This window comes from Ambystoma mexicanum, chromosome 7q (assembly GCF_040938575.1).
Source record: "Ambystoma mexicanum isolate Mex_15411 chromosome 7q, UKY_AmexF1_1, whole genome shotgun sequence".
NCBI classification, from domain to species: domain Eukaryota; kingdom Metazoa; phylum Chordata; class Amphibia; order Caudata; family Ambystomatidae; genus Ambystoma; species Ambystoma mexicanum.
The window spans coordinates 809154598-809176132 of record NC_090941.1 but is presented as its reverse complement, the minus strand read 5'-3'; the positions used below and the strand labels follow the sequence as shown (position 1 = coordinate 809176132).

At 42.9% G+C, this 21535-nt stretch overlaps 1 protein-coding gene across 2 annotated transcripts in view; it reads left to right on the top strand.

The window, feature by feature from the left end:
• ARHGAP42 (Rho GTPase activating protein 42) overlaps positions 1 to 21535 on the top strand; it is a 979121-nt gene that overhangs the window by 817125 nt on the left and 140461 nt on the right. For both annotated transcript variants that reach the window (XM_069639111.1, XM_069639110.1), the window contains exon 12: positions 531 to 570. In XM_069639111.1, coding sequence (XP_069495212.1) covers positions 531 to 570 — 40 coding nt within the window. The remainder of the gene's footprint in view (positions 1 to 530; positions 571 to 21535) is intronic.

Sequence of the window (21535 nt, the reverse complement as noted above, 5' to 3'; positions counted from 1 at the left end):
AGCATTGCATACACCGCTACTTACTAGTACACAGGCACTCCCAGCATTAGCATTGCATACACCGCTACTAACTAGTACACAGGCAATCCCAGCATTAGCATTGCATACACCGCTACTAACTAGTACACAGGCAATCCCAGCATTAGCATTGCATACATCGCTACTAACTAGTACACAGGCACTCCCACCATTAGCATTGCATACACCGCTACTAACTAGTACACAGGCAATCCCAGCATTAGCTTTGCATACACCGCTACTAACTAGTACACAGGCAATCCCAGCATTAGCATTGCATTCACCGCTACTAACTAGTACACAGGCAATCCCAGCATTAGCATTGTATACGCCGCTACTAACTAAAATGCTTTATTGTGGCTGTTGTTTTATGGTGTTGATGTTGCTTGGAACATTAGTGCAGGATGGAGCCCAAGCCCAGGCTCTCACCATAGCATTTGAAAAACAATGATGTCTGAAGGAAGAAGCCTTTCTATTCAGGAAATTACATTTATTTATTTTCTCGTTTACAGATATACACACTGCCAGCAATAATTAGCAAGAAAGAAGAAAGTAAGTTTTTTAAGTAAATGTGGAAGTAAAAATTGTATATAGCAAATTCAAGTGTAGCCCTTTGTTGCTGTTTTCCCCTATTGTTTTGTCCATGTTTCTGTTTCTTGTAGGTTGTCCCAAGCCGGACGGGGAGGGGGTGGGGGGGATGGCAATGGGGGGATGCACATGCTCAACAGACGACTTGAAGCCAAGATGTGCGGTTCAAGGCCAGGGTCGGACTGGGACAAGAAATGGGCCCAGTCACCCAAAAAAAGTGGCCCACCCTTCGCCTCAAAAAAGGGGCCCACACCTCGCCCCATGACGTCCCTTGACCTCTGATGACATCACCGGAAGTGATGTCTATTGACCCCACCCCAAAGTGACATTCCGGGAAGCGATGAAACACGACCTTTCACCCCTTGACAAAACAGGAAGTGGCATCAAATAGTATTTCCCCTAAGTACACTAAATTACTGTGAATCCAAGCAGACGTCCAAGGCCAAATGATAATATGTTATTATACAGAAGTTACGCTTAAGCTCTTTTTTATAATACAAATATGCATACAATATCACTCAACCTGTGTTGGTACTCATTTATCGACCTAAGAAGGATGAAGGGCTTTTTTGAGAAAAATCAAAAACTTTTTCTTATACATTTTTTCTTTCTCCCAAACCAGCCCAGGCACAGCCAGAAACCGGCCCCCACTCCCTAGGGACGATTTTGGCCCGGCCACGGGCCGAAAGGCCAAGGGGCCAATCCAACCCTGTTCAAGGCTATATATATAAAACCAAAACAACGAATGGTTTCGGGATGTCTGAGTTTACTAAGCAGGAGTAAAGCAAAAACCATACAATCCGCCTAATGTGTAGGACTGTGGCCCCCCTTTTTTCCTTAGATTCTGGCTTCTATACGCAAAACAATGATTCACTCCGTTTTTGGGGGGTTAAGTGTCCATTGATTCTTTCTTAGCCTTTTGTGGATGCTGGCATGGCTCTGGCGGATGATCTCACATGAGTCGGGTCACCTAGACGAGGGCCAGGCATCAGACACTTTGTGATCCTATGCAATGCAGGATCGCGGTGGGCCCAAGGGTTATTAAGATTAACCCTTTCACAGGCTGTCGAAGACCTCCCCAGGTACTACACTCCCTCCATGCTAGGAGCCAGCCAATTGATTAGGTCTTGATCATTTCTCATTGGTCACCTCTTACCCCTTTCATAACGTTTATTCTCCTTCTTGTAATTGACTACCACCTCCTCAGACTATTCCTCACTTCTTCTCAACATTTCACCATGCACATATTGCTCTATTATTTTCTTCCCTCCGTCCGTTTCTCTCTTGCTCTAGTCTTCTCCTATATTTTGTTGGTTTGCATCTCCTCGGTCTCCTCCTGGTGACTCCACCACTTCCTCTTTTGGCACCTCAGCTCTCCTCTTTCTGAATCTTCCCCACCTCCTTCTCAATCCCTCACTTTACACGTTTGCTCTTCCTATGCCTCTTTTAGCTCGATTCCCTCCTCCCCCTGACTGCTCATTGTCTTGTGTGAGCTCCTCCATAGCTCTCCTTTCTGATGTTCTCTACTCATCCTTGTCATGCCATCTCCTCCTCAGCTCTATTACCTCCTTCACTCTCTACTGGTTGTCTTGTTTCTTGCTCCTCCCGACTATTGCTCTCCTCCTTCAGCACCTTCTCTCCTTCCACTTGTGTTGGTACCCCTCCTTTTCCAATCTGCTCCTTTCCTCTCTCCCTCCCCTTCACCTCCTTTCCTTCCCCTCCACTTTCTTTCCTCCCCTCTTGGAATCCCCTCTTCTAAACTACTCACCTACTTCTCCTTCACTTCTGCCTTCCTCTCTCTCTCTACCACACCCCCCTTGCAGCTCTGCCATGCACTGCAGGTCTTCTGGTTGCCGCTCCTAGGGCAGACTTTGTGATTGGTGCTCAGTTTGCAGAATGATAAAGTCTTACATCATAGAGTAGGTGGTGGATGCCAGCCCCCAAGTTCACCCAAGTACCACAATCAAGTCTCTGACATGGGACTTTGTCAGAAGTACGATTGCATTTGGATGTTCTCAAGTATGTTGGCGCTCAATCAATCCCCACTAATAAACAAAGCATGTAAACACTTGTCCCTATAAAATTAAAATTATCCAGATATACAGCACATATAGGTTAAGGAATCAGCTCAGTATATCATTACAGTAGATTATATTTTAATTACCTTTGTAAACATGAAATACTTTGGACACATTTTGACCATCCAATAGCATGGTTTTATTAAAGCATCGTTAGTCACGGGTTTTGTTTTCATATTTAACATGCTTGTTGTTTTATCATACAAATGACATTTCATTGGGTACAGTTAATATGTAGTACTAAATGTCTCTAAGCAGACATCCTGGCATTCCTGCTAGGATGGTCTCCTGGTCTACAAAGTGTGCAAAGCTCAGCGCCAAAGTTGTTCGCCAATCTACAGACACTCCGCTGGCTACCAGTCAAACGCAGTTGCAAACCCTACGCATCGCCCACTGTACCCTCCAACGCAGGGCCCAGAATCCACAATGGAAGGAAGTTAATCCAATGGGGTAGGGGGTGGGAGGGGGAGGGGCTGGCAGAATTCTGTATTCCAGCAGTGTGGCTCTCGGAAGAGTCCCACGCTTTAACTGGAAAGGCAACAGTGGGTCCTCGTTCACATTGAGAACCATGCCCCTCTGATGCTGCACACTGGATGTTAAGTCACATAAAACATAGACCATGGCAACCAAACTGGTACACACCAAAGACAGGCCTCAATCAGCTCGATACATTGGGTAGTAGAAACAAGAATGCGCAGTGCTACTAAACGTCGAACTCCTGGTATTGAATTCTATATCATTTTATTTTTGTTGTTATCATTATTCAGGCACATGTAACCTATTTACCATTGTTCTTAAACAAATCTGGTTTATTGTACTCCCATTTCAACACTTTACCTATTTACCACCTAGCCGCGAAAACCTGGAACAGCATCCCAAAAATAATAAGGAACACCAAAGATCACCTCAAATTCAGAAAATTACTAAAAACCTGGCTCTTCAAAACCAGAGACTAAAACCGAAACAACAATAAGACAAATGACTCAACAAAAAGGACCTTGACACAGGGGTCCACCTGCGAGACCCAGGGAGACGGAGGCAACGACTCCAGCCAACCCTCACCATCCCCCATCACCCGTACAGCCACAACTAGGTACCACGAGCTGTGGAACGGACAAGACACAACTAATCACCACACAAACGGAAGTATGGACACTAGCAGCTGCGCTAGTCATGTGGGGGGGTGAGGAGCATGCAAAGTTATTAAGGGAGCGGGCGGAGGGGACAGCTAAATCCTCAAACGGCCTCGAATGGAGAAAAAAAAAAAACGAGCACGTACCTCCTGAGGCACAGGGTGTACAAGCATCCCGTCGTGTAAGATTACACGAGCCCAACCGGCTCAATCCAGGATAGAGATGCCAACTAACCAATACCACTAACAACTTCCTTCTCTGCATACACCTCTCAAACTCCAAACCAAACACAACCACAAACCTCCAGCACAGCAAACCGCACGAACTTCACCACACTGCAACAACAAAACAAAAACACACATAGACTCGCACATCAGCACACGACGACTACCGGCCGCATACACCCCAGGCCCAGCCGACGGAACCACCGGGCTGAGGCTGCCAACAGCACATCACTGCAACCTTGCACTTTTCCAGCCTCCACCCACTAACCCACCCCTCCCTCCCTCTTTCAGAGCCGCCAGAGCGCCAGGGGACCACTCCGGTGGTGATAGTGCGCGGTACAAATGACCTTTAACATTAACATTAACTTTGGATTAACTTGTCCTGTTCATTGTGAAAATCGCATCCTTCGCAGTAAAATACAAAAGGTCTTTTATTTCCAATGCAGGATTCTGATCTCCCCTCGTGTACGCTGTTTTGCCAGGCTTGAGGCATTTCACCATTGCCGTGTTACAATATATCTGTGATGTCTGTTAAAAGCAACGATTGCGTCCGCCAGTTTGTCTCTACGATAATTGCTAAATGACTCCATTAGAATAAATTAAGATTTCTGCACTCTAAAATTGCTCCATTTGCCAGCATTGGCAGGTGCTAATTGCCACTAGCTTTCATGTGCTGGAGGCTGGCAGTTTTAAATGCGTCTTCCCACGCATTCGTTCCTTTGGAACAAGGCAGCCATAGTGCTTCCTGCTGCTGCTGGCCCCGCGCCGCAGGGGCTTGTGGGAGGCAAAGGTTTGCATTCGATTTGAGCCAGCTCCAGGGACCTCATTTGGATTGCTCTATGTGAAACGCCCCAACTTGTATTTGCCCCCTTTAAAGTCCAATATTTATCATACTTGTTCCGGTTAACCTGCCTGCTGAAATTATTTGACGGAATGTTTCAACGAACATCACACCAGCCATTGATCATCGAAACCCGCCACTCGCCTCTACCCATTTCTTGCTAGTGTACTCTCCACTTTCTTTTGCAGTGTTCTACTTCCCAGCACTATACAAATCCACATCCAGCTCGATAGCTTATGGCCTAAATGCTCTCCTCTGACATTGGCCAGCCTACACTTTTGCAAATTCGAATTCAGGCAGGTCTAACTCAACCCATCGTCGTTTTGAAGTTGGTAAATGGAGTCCCATCAAACTGATTCATATTAACAGCTTTGTGATACTGCAGTGCTTATAAATGGGAGGAATCCAACTCAAGGGGCTATTTAAAAACCTGATTATATAATATAGCCTTAAAGACTGAGCAAGAGGTCATTATCGCAGGATAATGACCCATAAATTGGGGAAGGGTAATTATCCCAAGTGATAATGATCCCTCCAGAGATTGAATTGAATTGATATTTTATTTCTATCGCGCTCGTACACAAGTGTTTCAGAGCGCGACAAGGCAAGGGAGTGGAACAGGGAAGTACAAAACAACGAACTTACTAGGCCCATTGACATCGAAAACGCGCAAGGGCATGGGAGAAGAGGAGGGGAAAAGTGCATGGAAGGGGGTAGAAGTGGAAAGTGCGGCGCAAAGGAGAAACAGATAAATAATAAATAAATTGATAAATAAAGACATAATAAAGGCAACAAACAGTGGTAGTGCAACCAGCAAGTGGCGAGTGCTGGGTTTAAGGCAGCAGACAGGGTAGGTCTGATAAGTGCAGGAAGAAAAAATGGTGGGGACTGTATGGGTACAGTTACAGACCCCAGTGTAAGGGGTGGCCAAGAGGCAGTGCGGGAGGGTAGCAGCGTGAGCAGGTACCTGGGCCCAGAGGACAGAGGGTGGCCAGGTGACAAGTGCCGAGAGAGAACAGATCAGCACGGGAGAGGGGGGGGCGAAGGCAAAAGCAAAGAAGAAGGTCTTGAGGTGCTTCCAGGAACCTGTGGACAATCCAGAGGGTTTTGAATTTAATCCTTGCATCCACTGGGAGCCAATGGAGAGATTTCAGGGCTGGAGAGATATGTTCCCAGGGCTTGAGGCCAAGGACAAGTCTCGCAGTCCTGTTCTGGATTAGTTACAGAGGGCAGAGAGCAGAGGCAGGTAGATTTAGAAAGAGGCTGTTACAATAGTCCAACCTAGAAAGAACCAGAGCTTGGGAGACACTGAGCTTCTGGGCTTTTAACACACTGTGCTATAAGGCTTTCAGCACAGTGTGCTATAAGGCTTTAAGCACATGGTTACAATAGCAATACATATTTTGTAGTTCTGGTGATGAAATAAAACATGGCAGTTAAATAGCGTGTAAAGTAGAGAAAATGTGTTAGTAAATTAAGTCGTTTTTTGTGTTATACTGAAATAAAAAGGTTGTCTTTATAATTTAAGCATTTAAATTGTAAACTTGATTTAGCTGGAACACTTTTAGAATGAGCTTGCTGTAGGTGCAATGCTAAAGAGAACAATTTGTATTCATAGAATGAAGCATTCTTAAGTATTTTGGCTTTGCACTTTGGTGTGTTAGGTTTGCCTGGCTCGCTGAAAGAAATCTAGCTGGGAAATTGTAATTGTCTTGCTGTTTCTTAAATGCAGAGACATGTTTTCTGTTGTTTCCTTCCTTGGCTGCTTCTGAAGTTAGATGGTCTGGAAAACAGTAAATGCTGGTAGCTATTATCTGATTCGCTGACAGGAGGTCAATAACTACCTCCATGTGCAGATATACATCACTGATTTGGTGCCCAATTTAGGGAGTCCTTGAAAACTCCTAATATAACAGTAAAACAATAACAACAACACCACATCAATGAAGCATAAAATACAAAAGTGAACATAGACCAAATACACTTTCAGTTGCTGAACGACAGGAATCACAATGTTTTTCAATTACGTTTGTATTTCCTTCAAGACGTAAGCCATGAATCATTCGTTCATCATGGCTTAATTGTACAGCATCATAATACAATCATCAAAGTGTTCTTCAACGTTGCAACAATTAAAATAAACTCTAACGTAAAATTTAAAATTGGCGGGTGTTTCAGAAAACGTAGTGAAAGACATTGGACCTCGTTACAACCTTGCCGGTATCCTGGCGGTAAATGAGTGCCGGAGGGATGGAGTAAATCCCCATTTATGGAGTCCCATAGGACTCCATGAGGGAATTTACAATGATTACCACCACCGGCAATGTCGGTGCCGTTAATGAGGGCTTTGTTTGCCGGTAGGGCACCTGGATTACCTCAGCTGGAGGTAAGCTAAGGTTCCTCAACAGCAAACCCGTAGTCAGGCGGTCCGGTAAAGTGCCGGTCTCCGCGAATACCAGCACTTTTTTATCGGACCGCCCGACTTGGAATGAGGCACATTAACCTTTCCTCAGTGAATATTTTCAAGGATTAAAAGATTGTAACAAACATTGCAAAGTGACTTTCCCATAAATGTATATTTTTTTAAATATTTGCAATTTTACCCGTTTATTTATGCATATTAGACCGCTTCCATCATATCAGTTTGAAATAGTTCACTGACGTTTACATCTCACAAACGGAAGATGTAATTTGATTAGTAATTATATATAAAGTGATACCAGGCCATTTTCATTTTAGACAATATCCTCATACAGTGTTACATCCTTTTGTACTCTTGGTTTATTGAATGGCTAAAATAACAAGGGGGCACCTATACATGGGGAAATGAAGGGACCCCCTAACATGAAGGTGGAAGTAATGCTGCTAGCTCTTTATTCATACATGTGTGAAATGTATGTTTGTGAGCTCTTCTCAAAACGTGCCGTGTTGTACATGTTGTTCATTCATTTGGTAGTTGTGGTTTCCTAATGCTTTAAGCAAATTAATATTTGATTCAGAATTCGTTTTCTATGATCCAAAAGATCCGAGAGAATTGATCACGATTTTAACAATCAAGATCTTAAGCTGAATCTCTGAGAAGCAGCAGATCCGCGCAGTGCAGGAAACTAAACCTCCTGATCATTAAGTCTTCTGGCCTCAGTGCATGGAGCAGCACAATGTATTTTGCAGTGCAGTTTTAAAAGCCGTGCAGTGTTTGATCTATGGACTAATAATAGAATGGTATGTAATGTCGCTCTGTCACGCAGCATTAAGCAGCATCAGTGTTCCAGTCTCTGGCACTCACACAGCTCGGGCAGCAGGCTTGACCATTGAAGGAATCCACCATCTCATCCACAAAGCCACAAAGTTGGATCTTGAGTGAAAGGCCTTTTCATCCTGTCCAGTTGACAATCCAGGGCACAGGTGTGACCCAGGGTACAGGCTCTCGTAGTCCGATTCAGGTACAGATGATCGGTTCTGCTGCTGCAACAATGGCAGCAAATGTTCAGGAGCACATGGTTCCCATTCAAAGTGATTCCAGGGTAATTGTCAACTTGTCCTGGTAGGGGATTGGTCACCTGGATTTTGTGCCGTGGCTCCTCAATCGGCTCATCTTGGGACGAGGCAACTGCATTTCATAATGTGGATAGCACGCATCCCGCACCATCACCTTGCTTAGTTTTCCACCAGCTTCTTTCATACCCGCAGTTAGTGGTCCATGGCAGATTTTATATCAGCATGGTACTCTGCCTCAAAGTCAGCGATATTCAAACTAACATTTTATGCTGAGCCCATGCCCCACCCTCAGGAGTAAAAAAAATGTTGCCAGGCCTCCCCCTCCAAATGCCAGAAGGGCTTGTTTTCTTTTAAAAGCCGTGCCAATACTGGCTTTTTTAAAGAGCCTCACACCACCTGTTGATATATTTGTGAATGTATTTATTTATTTTGCTCGGGTGACACAACTGATTTCATCACCACTGAAATCCAGTCCCACCCCACAATTCTGGGTAAGAAAAGCAGACTGTGTATTCATAACTAGACATGTATTTAAAATAGAGGTCAGTCTGCCATGGGTGGTCTTCAGCTTTATACCAAGGAAATCGCTACACTGTTACAGGTACAAAAACCATTGATCAGTAACACAAGATTTTACCTGCCCACATGAATCTCACTAATACAATTCACATAAGCATTCATTTCCATAATACATTCTAGGCATATATTATACTCTAAAAGATGCTATGCATTTTAAATATACTCCTTCTACAATTGTTTATAAGCAGCACAGTTTCGTTTAATGGTAACATTGTTGCTCTTTGGCCAGCATATCTCTATTGATATAGAACCATTTCAAAACTATTCAAAAACACTTGATTTTTTCCAATATAAAAAAAAATGTTGTATCAGAGTAAAAATAGTTGAACCAATTACATTTATAAAAGATCATTTCGGACAAGGGGGACACATTTCTATGTGTATTTTCAGAGATGTGTTTGGGCATCTTGGCTGGCCTGGGGTTCTCTGCCAATGATTTAATCGAAAACACAGTCCTTGTAAAGAAGAACTTACGTAGACAGGATTCGGCATCCACGCTTGATTCCCTGCACTCATACAACTTTTTATTCCATCTGAGATTTGATTTCAAAGCTGCCGGCATAATTGCGCCCTATATGACCATTTATCCACATCCCACAGCCCGAATATTATTTGTCAGATTTAGCTGGAACCTCATTCCAACTAGGCAGATACAGACCTGCTATAATTTGGCAGGCACACAAACTACTGTGTTAAGGATTTCAATCAGGCAATACACACTGGTCCCAGCCTAGTATGCAGTGCACAAATGAAATACTTATTTTATTGTGTCTATAGTTTCAATATTCTGAGTGCTATACCACTCATATCACACCCCTTCTCAAAATACTCACAGGTCACAATGGACCAGGAATCAGGCTGGTTGGTAAAGGTCATATTTATTTATTTATTTATTTAAAATTCAAATCAAAACATACTTTTAATAGGGAGCAGCAATCACCAATGTGGTGACAATAACAGATAGGTAGGTGTGTAAGGCATTGGAATTCACTTTTAGCAACACAGAATATAAAACACAGAGAAAAGAACAGTTTTGGATTGTTTGAAAGATAGCGCTTATGTTAAGATTTCCCCCTGCAAATTTCTCAACTCACAAGTAAGCAATTCTACACAAATGTAAGTAAGCAGCAGGTATTCAGGAGTAAAGATCAGTCACAGAATTTAGAGATAACCTTCCCTTGCCACATAAGAGAGAAAAACGGTTTGGAAATCTTACACTTTTAAAATAACTTCAGTACCTTACGCAGTAAGAAATTCTACCAAGTTTTCAAATGAGCAGCAGAAATTCAGATTTAGATCTATGTACTTTTCACTCTTTCTTATTCTTGCTGCCAATTTAAATGTCTTGAAGTTCAGTGGCAAAATAAGTATTTTAAACCCATGTCTGTTTTTTTTTTCTTCTCAAGTGTGAGCAAATGGCAAATCCTTTGAAGTTGAATAAGGGGCCTCTTCCTAGAGAGTGGAGCTTCCTGCCCCTCCCTTGGAAGGGTGAGTGTCCAAGCCTGCCATTGTCTTTGCCTGGGGCACAGACAAACGTCTAATGAGGTCCTTTGTCATGAGTATGCAAGGCCTCCCAACAGCAATTAGCCTTCCCTGCCAGCAGTGGAGGTGGCCACCTTTCTCAGGCTTAGAACAGCTTTTTTTTTTTAATAGTTGATTAACCCAGGCTGGCCTTAGCTTTAAGTTTCACCTACATCTTTGATGTAAACATATAAAATTAACACAGTTTATAGGTGGATTATTTAAACATTAGCAATCCTTTGACATTCTTAAAGAATTAAGCCTTTAAACAAGAACCTACTTTAAAACAGGCGATTTTGCCTTTCATTCATGAAAAAGCACATCAAAATGATCTCTTTAAATCCAATTTTGCTCTGCAGCAAATACACCTTTTAGTCCGCATTAGTTCTTCCCTTGAGTGCTGGAATGGTTTGCAGCCTGGATACATGTAACATGCCTTTGTTTAGAGTTTCTGTCTGCACAGCTGATTCTGATATTTGTTGCAAAGTTTAGCTGCATTTTTCCTGTGGAAAATGAAAACAAGGGTTACTGGGTTGCTTTTTCAAAGATACATTTTGTAGCAGCTGTCATTAAATGAGGCCCGGTTCCTCTGAGCCACACTGGATGGTCCTGGGCATTGCGGGCCCTTTTAATCTCAATGATTCAGTAGCAAGGAAGGGATCTAGTGCCAAAAACAGCACTTTTTACGGTTGAAAAGCTAACATTTTAAAAGGCATTTTCGGTTTTCTGCACAATTCAATCACTTTGCTCCATGTTGACTGTGTCAGAGCCCAGTGGCATGCTCCTGGAGTGAGGACTCTGTTTTCACCCCCCCCTGACTGTGTGTGGCAGGGTGTGCATCCTTTTTATGGTTGTGACCCAAATGCAGTTTTGAAGATTTTGGTGCGCAGTACAGTGATGTAGTGTGGCACATTGAAATGGGTCAAAATATCCCACAACTGCAGTTCGTTTTTGTAACACCCCACTCCAGGTGGATACGCTAATACATTTACTAACTGTCTACACTGCACTTATGGGCAAACGTGAGGTATACTTTGCGAGATTTGCAACATTGCTGGCCTTGGACTTCCCAGACACCTTCTGGCATTATTGCTTGGCAGGCCGCACCATCTCTTTGGTTTTAGCGGTCAATGGCTACTTAAGAGCGCTAACATTGGACTAAACACTGGTGGTTGATTAACCTTTTAGGACAATTCTTAACCCCTATCAAAGGAGATTCAATGACATTTTACCTTAGAGATCTATGATACCAACTGTAATTAGTAAAAGGTTTTTTTTTTCTGCATTCCAATGTAAATAGGCATTCATTCTTTTAATGTTTTATCTCTTCAACTCTTGTGTTTTTTTGTGAAAAAAAATCAATGATTGTGAAATTGTTCTTTTGTTAAAGGTTTGATAATAACCAAATGACAATAAAATAAAAAATAACATTTATAAACATACATTCATTCTGCTTAATTCCTCTGTATAAGTGTGGGATTGTGAATGTACTGGTTATGTGCAGGTCATTTAAATGTCGACAAGTACCAATTGCATGGAGCTCATACAGGTTTGGATTAGGACAATAAAACTCTCAGGTATTGTGCACTCTTCGCTGAACAAGCGTGTGCAGTCTTCTCATGTGCACCATTCTCTGAACATGTGTGTGTTTCCAGTATACATATGGCTGTCTAGTTTTCAATCTATTTCTGTTAATTTGCTGCCTTCTGCTCTGTAAGTTAATGGGCTGGAGGTGTAGTATTCTCCAGTAACAAGTATCATGCAAAAGCACCCTCTCCCTGTCACATTATCCATGGGTCTACCAAATATGTTTTCAGGATATAGAATAGCATGGCTTCAAACTTTGCATGACTAAATAGAATGAACCTTCTATAATTATTTCTGTTGTGCAAACATATCATTTATGACTAAGCTAATTTGCATGTTATCACATTGTACAATAGTGTGTCATGACTACACTATGGGTATTTCTGGTTCTTTTTAATGGGGCTTAATTTTACAAAACCACTTCTGCATTTAGGTTGCACCAAAATGCAGTCAGTTGTTTGATGCCCCTCAAAAACAAAACTGCATTCAGTGTTAAGGAAATTACATCTGACTTTGTACTCCATTAACTCTGCACCTGCACCTTTGTAATATTAGCTTTCCCCTTGATTCCGAGTACGTTTGATTCCCTGGATTTTACCATGGACAATACTATGGGCCGTTTTGAGTTATATTTGGGTTTCTACTTACATTTTAAATGTGGCTTCTAATTTTGAGGACACTGCATAGCCCCTCAATCTAGAGCTGCTGCCTCAGCAAGGTCCTTTTCAGCTGGCTGTCTGGAACATAGTTTTCAATGTGGGCTGTCACCTCTCTCTGAAAGGACTTCTATCCTGCCTAGGAATGAAATAGTCATCCAGATTATTTCCACTTTGTTCCCCAGCCATCTCTATCACCACTTGTATCCAAAAATATTCTTCAATATTCATCTCTTTGTAATAATAATCGATCTGTGCATCAGCTATTTCATATTCCTCGCCTCCTCCCCACATCTTGTGAATTTGGAAGGAGGGGCTCTTCCCCCTTAAGTCCTGCAAATGTGGGAGGGAATTTCACTCCCCATGTTCTGAAGAGGCATTTTCTTATTGCATTAACTTTTGATTAACATGTGCTAGTTTAATTAAATAAAGATCAATGAAATGTATGCATGAGGAGTAAGAATGCAAATTGTGGAAAGCCAGTGTGCATTAAGTATTTCCAGAGATCATATTTCTTCCTATTTCTCTCAATTTTTCCATTGTACCCAAGGTGAATTTTAGGTTGGGTGAAAGTCATATATTGTATCTACAATTTGCAATTACTCTCATGTTTCTAAAATCTTCCCTTATAAAGTTATGATTTTTCAAATTGACTTGTTTGGGGTTAAAATGAAACATGTAGCTTTCTTATTCAGTTTGTAAAAGAAGAAATACTGCTTCTATACTGATTGACTTCGGCCGATGGACTTCACTGTTGGTACATCCCATGCACATTCCCCTTTGTGGCATTTAATACAATTTGTTGGGCTTTTGCATGGACATCTGATAAGCTGTTCACTTGAATGGATTTCATGAGGAGCCTGAAATTATGAATGTGACAAGTCCCTTTGAAGGTATACATTAGCCAGCCATGGCCTGGCAAGGGTTCTATGAGTGTTGTGCTTGCAGCTAGTATGAACACAATGGATCCAATGGTTTTGTGCAGCCTCTGTCTTGTAATGTGGCTGGGACCTCTGGAAGTGAGGTTCATTCTAGGACAACTCCAGCTATATGTACCATGCAGTAGAGTAATGAATACACAGTTTTTCATCTTACAAAAGTGTGAATCAATTCAATACTTTTTTTACATGTCTCATTTAACACTAAATACAATACAGTGTTCTTCAAAGTGGAGTCAAGTGCATGGACAAATACAATGTTCTGCAGCCTGTTGAATTCTTATGCTGCAAAGGCAATCTTTTACATGTGGCACAGTTCTTACTTAACTCTGCATTTTTCTGCATGTTTACACATACTGATCAGGCAAAAAATGAAGAAAACTATGATTTTACATTTGGCTTTTGAAGGTGAAATCAGTCCTGTTGCATTTTTACAAGTAAAAAGTTCCTATTTAAATAAACCAAGATCTTGGCACGTACTTAGCCTGAACCAGTCAGTTTCTGCATTCAATTAATAGGATTTAGAAATGGTCAGTGTTGATCTCTCGGGTGTGCATGCATTTATCTGCACCTTGTATTTTCCATGACTACTCTTTTCATCATGGCAGCGAGCAATATGTGCAATTCGATGTCTGATATCATTTTTTGAATGGCACCTTTTGGCTCTTTCAGAAATACTTTTCTGTTGTCAGTTCACTTGGGGAACACTATCTGTGCTGCTTTTTTTTCCCACACACCCCTGGACATATTCCCTCCCTGTTAGGGGGACCAGATCCACATTTTGAATTCCCCTGCTCAAAGATTTCCTGTCCGGTTTGAGGATGGTCAGAGCATCTCAATGGTTCTCCCACATTTTATCCCATCTGCTTCAGTGTTGACTGAGACACTTGCGGCTTCTGCTAGCTCCTCGTAAGGGGAAGTTGCGGGTCACTTGGTGCATCCTCTTACTGAGTTCAGAGAGCAAATACATAGGCTTGATCCATTTTATTTTCTCATCCTCTTTTGGAGCACCTGCAGCAGGCATTGTTCGACTGTCAGTTTGGTGTGATTTTAAAATGCTTTATAAGTCATCAGTTGAATCATCTCCAGTGTCTGCTTATGAACAGGGAGGTGCACACTTTGATTCCTGGATCTAGTACCTGACCGAGGATCAAACCTTCTAGCATATGTTCCATTGCAGAGTGTTCTTCTCTTTTAGGATTGTGACTTGGACCTTTTGTCCATTCTTCTGGTTTGGGAGTCAGTCCTCTGGTTTTGTTTTCAATGGATCAGGCTGGACCAGCGTCAAAGGTGGCCTGAGGAACTTCACACATTGCACGATGAACTGTGATGTTATTCTGGAGCTATACCTCTACTGGCTCTATAAGGACACAGTCCATTGGCTCTCATGCTTTGCTACCGTCTCCTGTATGACTGGAGGGCACAGAAGATCAAGATTGGTCTCAATCTGCCTACTAATCATACTCAGCCAGTACTCTTCTACTGACTTTGAGAGCTGTATATATTATGATGGCCAGGACTTTCTAAATAAATCACTTTTACCTTGCCTGGACAGTAAGAATCCCCTGGGATGCAGTTTGTACACATATAGAGGACAGAAGACTTCAGGCTCTGGCATGTCATATGACACCATGGCTTAAAGTGTAATGCAATACAGCTCTTTCAATTAACAGTCGACTTATCCCAGTCACTGCTGGCACGTGGTCAGGTCACCCTGTTTTATCCCAGTCACTGCTGGCACGTGGTCAGGTCACCCCTATTCCAAACTGCCTGCCTATGCCTCTGGGCAAATGTCGTTCAGCCCTCTTGCTACCCTCACTTTATCTGATGATTTTCCAAGGATACCAAAGGGCCCAAACAACATATTTCTTTCAGAAGTCGGACCGCTACATGCATACTACTCAGTACATTTTAGGTACAGCGCTAATTCTTTTTTGATTGGTGCATCATGTTATGTTTTTGTGAATCTTGTCATCTGCCATCTGTGACTATCCATTTGGAAATAAACCATAAGCCCTGCTTGCTCGGCTTTGTATCGACTTCTGTTTTGGTCAAAGCCCTACTCTAAAGGTGGTTTGCTCAGAGTTATGTACAGTGCACATTCTGCATGCATAATCCAGGATGTGGACTTGGAGAAGGGCATTTAATGTCCATGCCTCAGTCCACATTGTTAAAAGATTCTTATTGTTTCTAAACCTGAATACAGAATTTGCTCCAGATAAGTACTTTATTGTGAAGGTAAGCATTTGCTTTCATATCTCCCATATATCTCTCCCGGACCGTAGCCCTTTATGACACAGTTAGTAGGACATTCGCTTGTATTGGAACCCTATCCATTGATGTCAGCCCGCTGAGGTGGAAAAGGGCACATTAACCTTTCTCCATTGGCAGCCAACTGCAGCTATAGACCACATCATGTGAAATCCAGGTGTGCAGAGCCTGTTCATACTTCTGAATGTTTGGATATCCAAACTGTCCTTCCTGTACATTCTTCTGCAGTTCTCATTTCAGGAGCCTTTGCCATGTTCTTCTCCCCACAAGAATCTATTTCTACTCTAGCCACATCTCTTTAGAGACGAGAAGAGTGAAATTGGTTGTAAAATATAAAGCATAGGTTGTAGGAGGGAAATTGTAATGGCATTGATGTTTGCCTATAAGGTCATTTTTTCCCCATCTTGGCATGCAAGTCTTGATCTTATCTAGCACAGCTGATAAAGCCACCAACATTGTCTACTTAGTATGATGCATTAATTGTATATCTAGATATGTTAACACCAGGACCAGGCCTCAAAAAGTCCTCTAAAGTGTATTTTGGAGATTCAGATGACATAATGTTTCTGTCTGTTTATTCTGTGCCCGGGAATTGAAGCATAGGCCAATTTTGAACTCATTCAAGGTTTATTGGCATCCGATGGATTCTCCAACAGTATTATGATATAATATCAAAGCAAAACTTGTAATCCCCCCCTAACACATGCAAACCCCTTATCTAAATGTTCTGCCTTAAAACAATGGACATAGGGTCTCATTACATGTTTGCCGGTCTGGAAACAAGGGTGCAGGTAAGCCCACCAGCACCCTTGTTTCCAGACCGACAAACTACAAGTCTGCCTGATGGAGCCGCTGTGCCGACAGGTCTGACCCAGCCAGGCGCAGCAGCCACAGTAGACAGACTTGTCACGGGAGCACTGGCACCAGTGTTAACGGTGCCGGTGGTCCAGTGTCCCGGGACTCTATGGGAATGGGGAATACCAAATGTACCAGCGCCTGACTTCCCGGCCCCATAACTTGAAATAGCCCAGTAGCACGGGAAGTCGGGCACCTGTAGATTATTGCGGGTCCGGCGGCAACCCGCCGGTAGCACTGGCAGGGTTGCCGCTGGGCACGTAATGAGGCTCATAGTCTCCATAGCCAAATTGAACAGAACAGAGGACAAGGGGCAAGCTTGAAAGTTCCTTTTTCCAATTGAAAAGCGCCAGAAAATAATCCATTAATCAATATTTCGCTTTCATGCCCGATGAAAGAGTCTTGAAATCCTTAAATCCAAACCTGCATAAAGTATACCCTAGCAGGGTCCAACCTACTCAAACCTTCTGTTAATCCTCAGAGGCTGCTGCTGCTTGGGATACATCTTTCCTAAGAAAACGTATAATAGCATTGCAGTGTCTACCAATTATAAAACCACACTGGGACTTGTCATTCAGGTTACCCCACACCACATTCAGTCTTAAGACCTTTGCGAAAATCTTAGCATCATTGTTCAGTAAAGATATGGCCCCATAGATCTCTCACCCAGTTTTAAAATTAGCTCTGTAACTGGATGGCCTCTTGCATTGACCGTAGCAGTTCAGCCATTAAACGTTTCTGCTAAAAACTGGCCAATGCATGCTTGCATTTCCTATGGAACTGTACTGTTAACCCACCAGGGCCCTGTGACTTCCCAGGTCTTATTCCATGAATATCCGTAGAAAACTGTACCATTGGAAACAGACCCTCTACGATCCACCTACCTTATATGTGTTCATCCCGTTATGTTTCATATGTATATATCAGTTAGATACTTGATCATGTTGTGCATCAAATGCAGTTATTATTGTCAGTTAAAAAATGTACCGTTTTAAACATGCATCAGAAAACTGTTCGTATAAACGTGTTTGGGTGCTGTTTCAACTACAGATGTAAACATGTTTGGGCAGGTGGAGCATTTCATATAACCATTTGTTTATAGAATTTTATATTATTCCATTTCACAAATCGCAAACTAAACAGAAGGGCCTCCTTGAGAATACATGCTTTTTTATTTCAACTTACCGGTCTCCTGTGGATCCTTCAAGATACTTCAACGCTTTGCTGAATATGTTTTTTTGTGTATGTTGTCAAAAAACTGCTCCAACATAAAGCTCTTTGGCTGGAATGTTCCTTTATAAAGATTCCAATAAATAGCCAAAACACATTAATAGGCTCATTTGTAAGCACATGTTCATTATCGACCATGGAAAACGGCATCAATGTTTCTAGCTCTTTGCATTAATGATAGCTTCCTAGCAAGCATCCTCCATCATCCAGTATAGCTGTCTTGCGAGGAAGACCCACTTCTCGGTCTGCTAAGTGAGCAGGAGATTGCATTCTTTCCTTAATCTTGTCAGCTTTGACTTATTCTCTCTATTCGTTGTCTCTGCTAAACAATGTTTGACTCCTTTCACTGGGTTAAGGGTATCTGGATAAATGCTTGGTAATGTGTGTTCCAGTTTTCCCCAAACTGAGAACTTGATATAGAAGAATTATTTCCTTAGTGTCCCTTAGCTATTTCTTGACAGCTTCTTGACTGTTGGCAGTTTGGGCTACAAGTTCCCCTCAGTTGATATCCCAAAAAGGGGGGCCCTTGTTTTCTCCGTTTGGTTTAACAGTCTCTTGGCTGTTGGCAATGCAGGCTATAAGCTTTCCCCAATGTACATCTCCTAAACAGAGATTTATGCCTTTGTTGTTTTATTGTGGTTGTCTCAAAGCCTCTTTGCTGTTGGCAATGCTGGTTATAAGCTTTCCCATATTGTAAAGGAATTTATGCTCTTGCCACTTCTTCTCTGTTTCTTTAATGGTTTGGTATTCAAAATTATGGGGTTTCTGCTTTGTTTCATTAATTGTTCGGTATTCAAAATTACGGGGTTCTAACACTTTTCTTATGTGGAGCACCCCGGGGTCAGCGGTTGCGTCTGGCCAACTCACCAGTTTTCTTCGGCAGCTACCTTTCGTGGTCCACTGTTGCGACAGACCTCTGGCATCCTGCTCGCTCTCTCTCTTGCTCCCACATACCTTCAGTGAGCTGTGCGTCTGTCTCCTGGAGCTCTGACAGCTCTGTTGATCTTCTGCGGCTTCTCTTTCACTGACACGCTGTGTGCTGAGTTGGGAGCACATCTCCTCTTCAGCTGGGCTCCTTCTCCACACGCCGCTTCCTGCTGCGTGTCCTCTGCAGTGCCACTCGCTTTCACTCTTTGTGATGCCATCAGCTGGCGTTCTTCTCTCTGGAGCAGTTCCTTCATCTCGGACAACCTCTGCTTCAGCTATGCCTTTCACAACAGCTTCCCTATCTTCTTTCTCATCTCCTTCTCTCGTCTGTGCCTCATGTTTGGATTTCCATGGCAACTAGACTGCACCTTTTGGTGAATAGCATTCAGAATCTTCAATCGCTCTGAGCCGTTCCTCCTTGTCCGAGTACCATAAGCATGGGTACTGTAGTTCATAGGGGATTGTCTAACATTAGTTTGTTCTATTTTACAATTAACCATCAATATTGTAGGGAGGTATAGGGGAATCATCAGATAAGGAGGTCACCAATTCCTCCTGGCATGAGTCCCCTTCCATGTGATCCTCCCACATGATACCACCCCCAGAGTCAGGATCCGGTAGTGGCTGCCTTCCCCTGGCCAAATGAGAGGAGGCCCATACCAGGATCATAGTGATGATCTCACTAGATTCATTACACTTCCCACTGTTAACTTTCACCCCTAAGTCTCAGCATCCTCAACCATGGGTCATCCCATACATATACTGTCTCTGCACAGACATGTGTCGGCTGATGTGCAAATGGTGGTGTACCCACTTGCATGAGGACCTGAAGCTCTACCTCTTTGCACTGAACACTCTCAAGTCCTCTCTTGATAGAACAAAAACAGATTTCTACTGCACCCTCATTGACTCTCACTCCAACCATCCTCCCCGTCTACAGGGCACCCGAAACTCACTCCTCCTAAACCTAGGATTATCAACTCCACTCTCACAGCTAATGACCTGGCTGAATACTTTGCTGCAAACATTTCCAAAATTAAAGACTTCGTCCGGACCTTCCTCCTACTCCCTCCTCTTACATTCTGCTCTCCACTGACTGTACCATTATCTGCTGCCTCTATCTCACACTTTAGTCTCACTAATACTGAAGAATTCCTATCTCTACTGATAAAGGCTTACCCATCCTGTGCCCTATCAAACCCTCTTGCTCCTCAGCAAGTCAAACCTATTGCCCCTTTAGTGGCCTCTCACCTTGCTGAACTCTTCAACCTTTCCTTAGACTCTGCTTGCTTTGTCTCTATTTTGAAAATGGTCACAGTCATCCCTCTCCTAAAGAAGTGAGGGACTGACCCAAATCTAGCAGCTAACTTCTGCCCTGTGTCTCTCCTTCTTCACCACTGTAAAATGCTCAAAAGGGTTGTGTTCAACCATTTTACACATTTCAAGACATTCACAGCCTTTCGAGACCCCCTACAAGCAGGTTTCCGCTCTTGTCTCTCCACGTAAAATGCTCTCATGAATGTCTCCAATTTCATCACCTCTGCTAAGCACACCAACCTATCCTCTATCCTATTTCTCCTTCACCTGTCTGCTGCCTTTGACACTGTCGATCACTTTGGTCTCCTTAATTCCCTTTCTACTTGTGATTTACGATCAAGCACATGCTTAGATTGAAACCTAATTGGAACCTTGCAAATTCTCTGTCTCCTGGAGCAACAACACCTCTCAACTCATTCTTCTAACTGTTGGTGTTCCACAAGGCTCTGTCTTGGGTCCACTCCCCTTTACACTCTAAACTTCTGCTCTTGGGGAACAAATCTTTTCCTTTCGATTCCTGTACCAACTCTTTGCGGATGACACCCACATCTTCTTTTCTTTTCCTGAACTCTCGTTTAATCTCTGTCTCTCTGCCATTAAATATTAAATGGCTTTGCACTCTCTGGTGTTAAACTCTGGCAAAACAGTGGTGCTCTTCTTCCCTGCCAAATACTCTCTCACATCTCTTCCTCTGCCTATCAATTCCCACCTGGAACACGTCCCTACTCTTCTTCTGCTAGAAACCTCGGTGCCATCTATGACCCTTCTCACACCTTCTCTACGTTCATCTTCAAAACTGCAACGCCGGCTTGCCTCAACCTCCTAAAGATTAGGAAAATCAGGCACCTCCTTCCTTTCTACAATGACAAGAATCTCTTAATCGCTCCTGTATTCTCTAAACTGGACTACTGTGCCAGCATTCTCTTTGGTTTGCACAATTATACTTTCTGTCCTCCCATCAAGATCATTAACCTTGCTACCAGGACTCTTTTTGAACTCCCTCACTTCACACCTACTTCCCCGTACCGTCACCAGACTTGATGCCTGATGATGCAAAACAGGGCCAGATTTAAATATCTGCTCCTGGTTCACAAATCTATCCACGGAAAGGGACCACCATATCTATCCTTATGTTTCCAACTCTACAAGCCTTTTCGTAATCTCTGCTCCGCCTCCTTGACTACCCTTGTGGCACCTCGCTCTCCCTGTGCTTCCTCTTGCTTCCGCTCTCTCTCTCATCTTGCTCCACTTGCATGGAATTCTCTTCCCCCAGA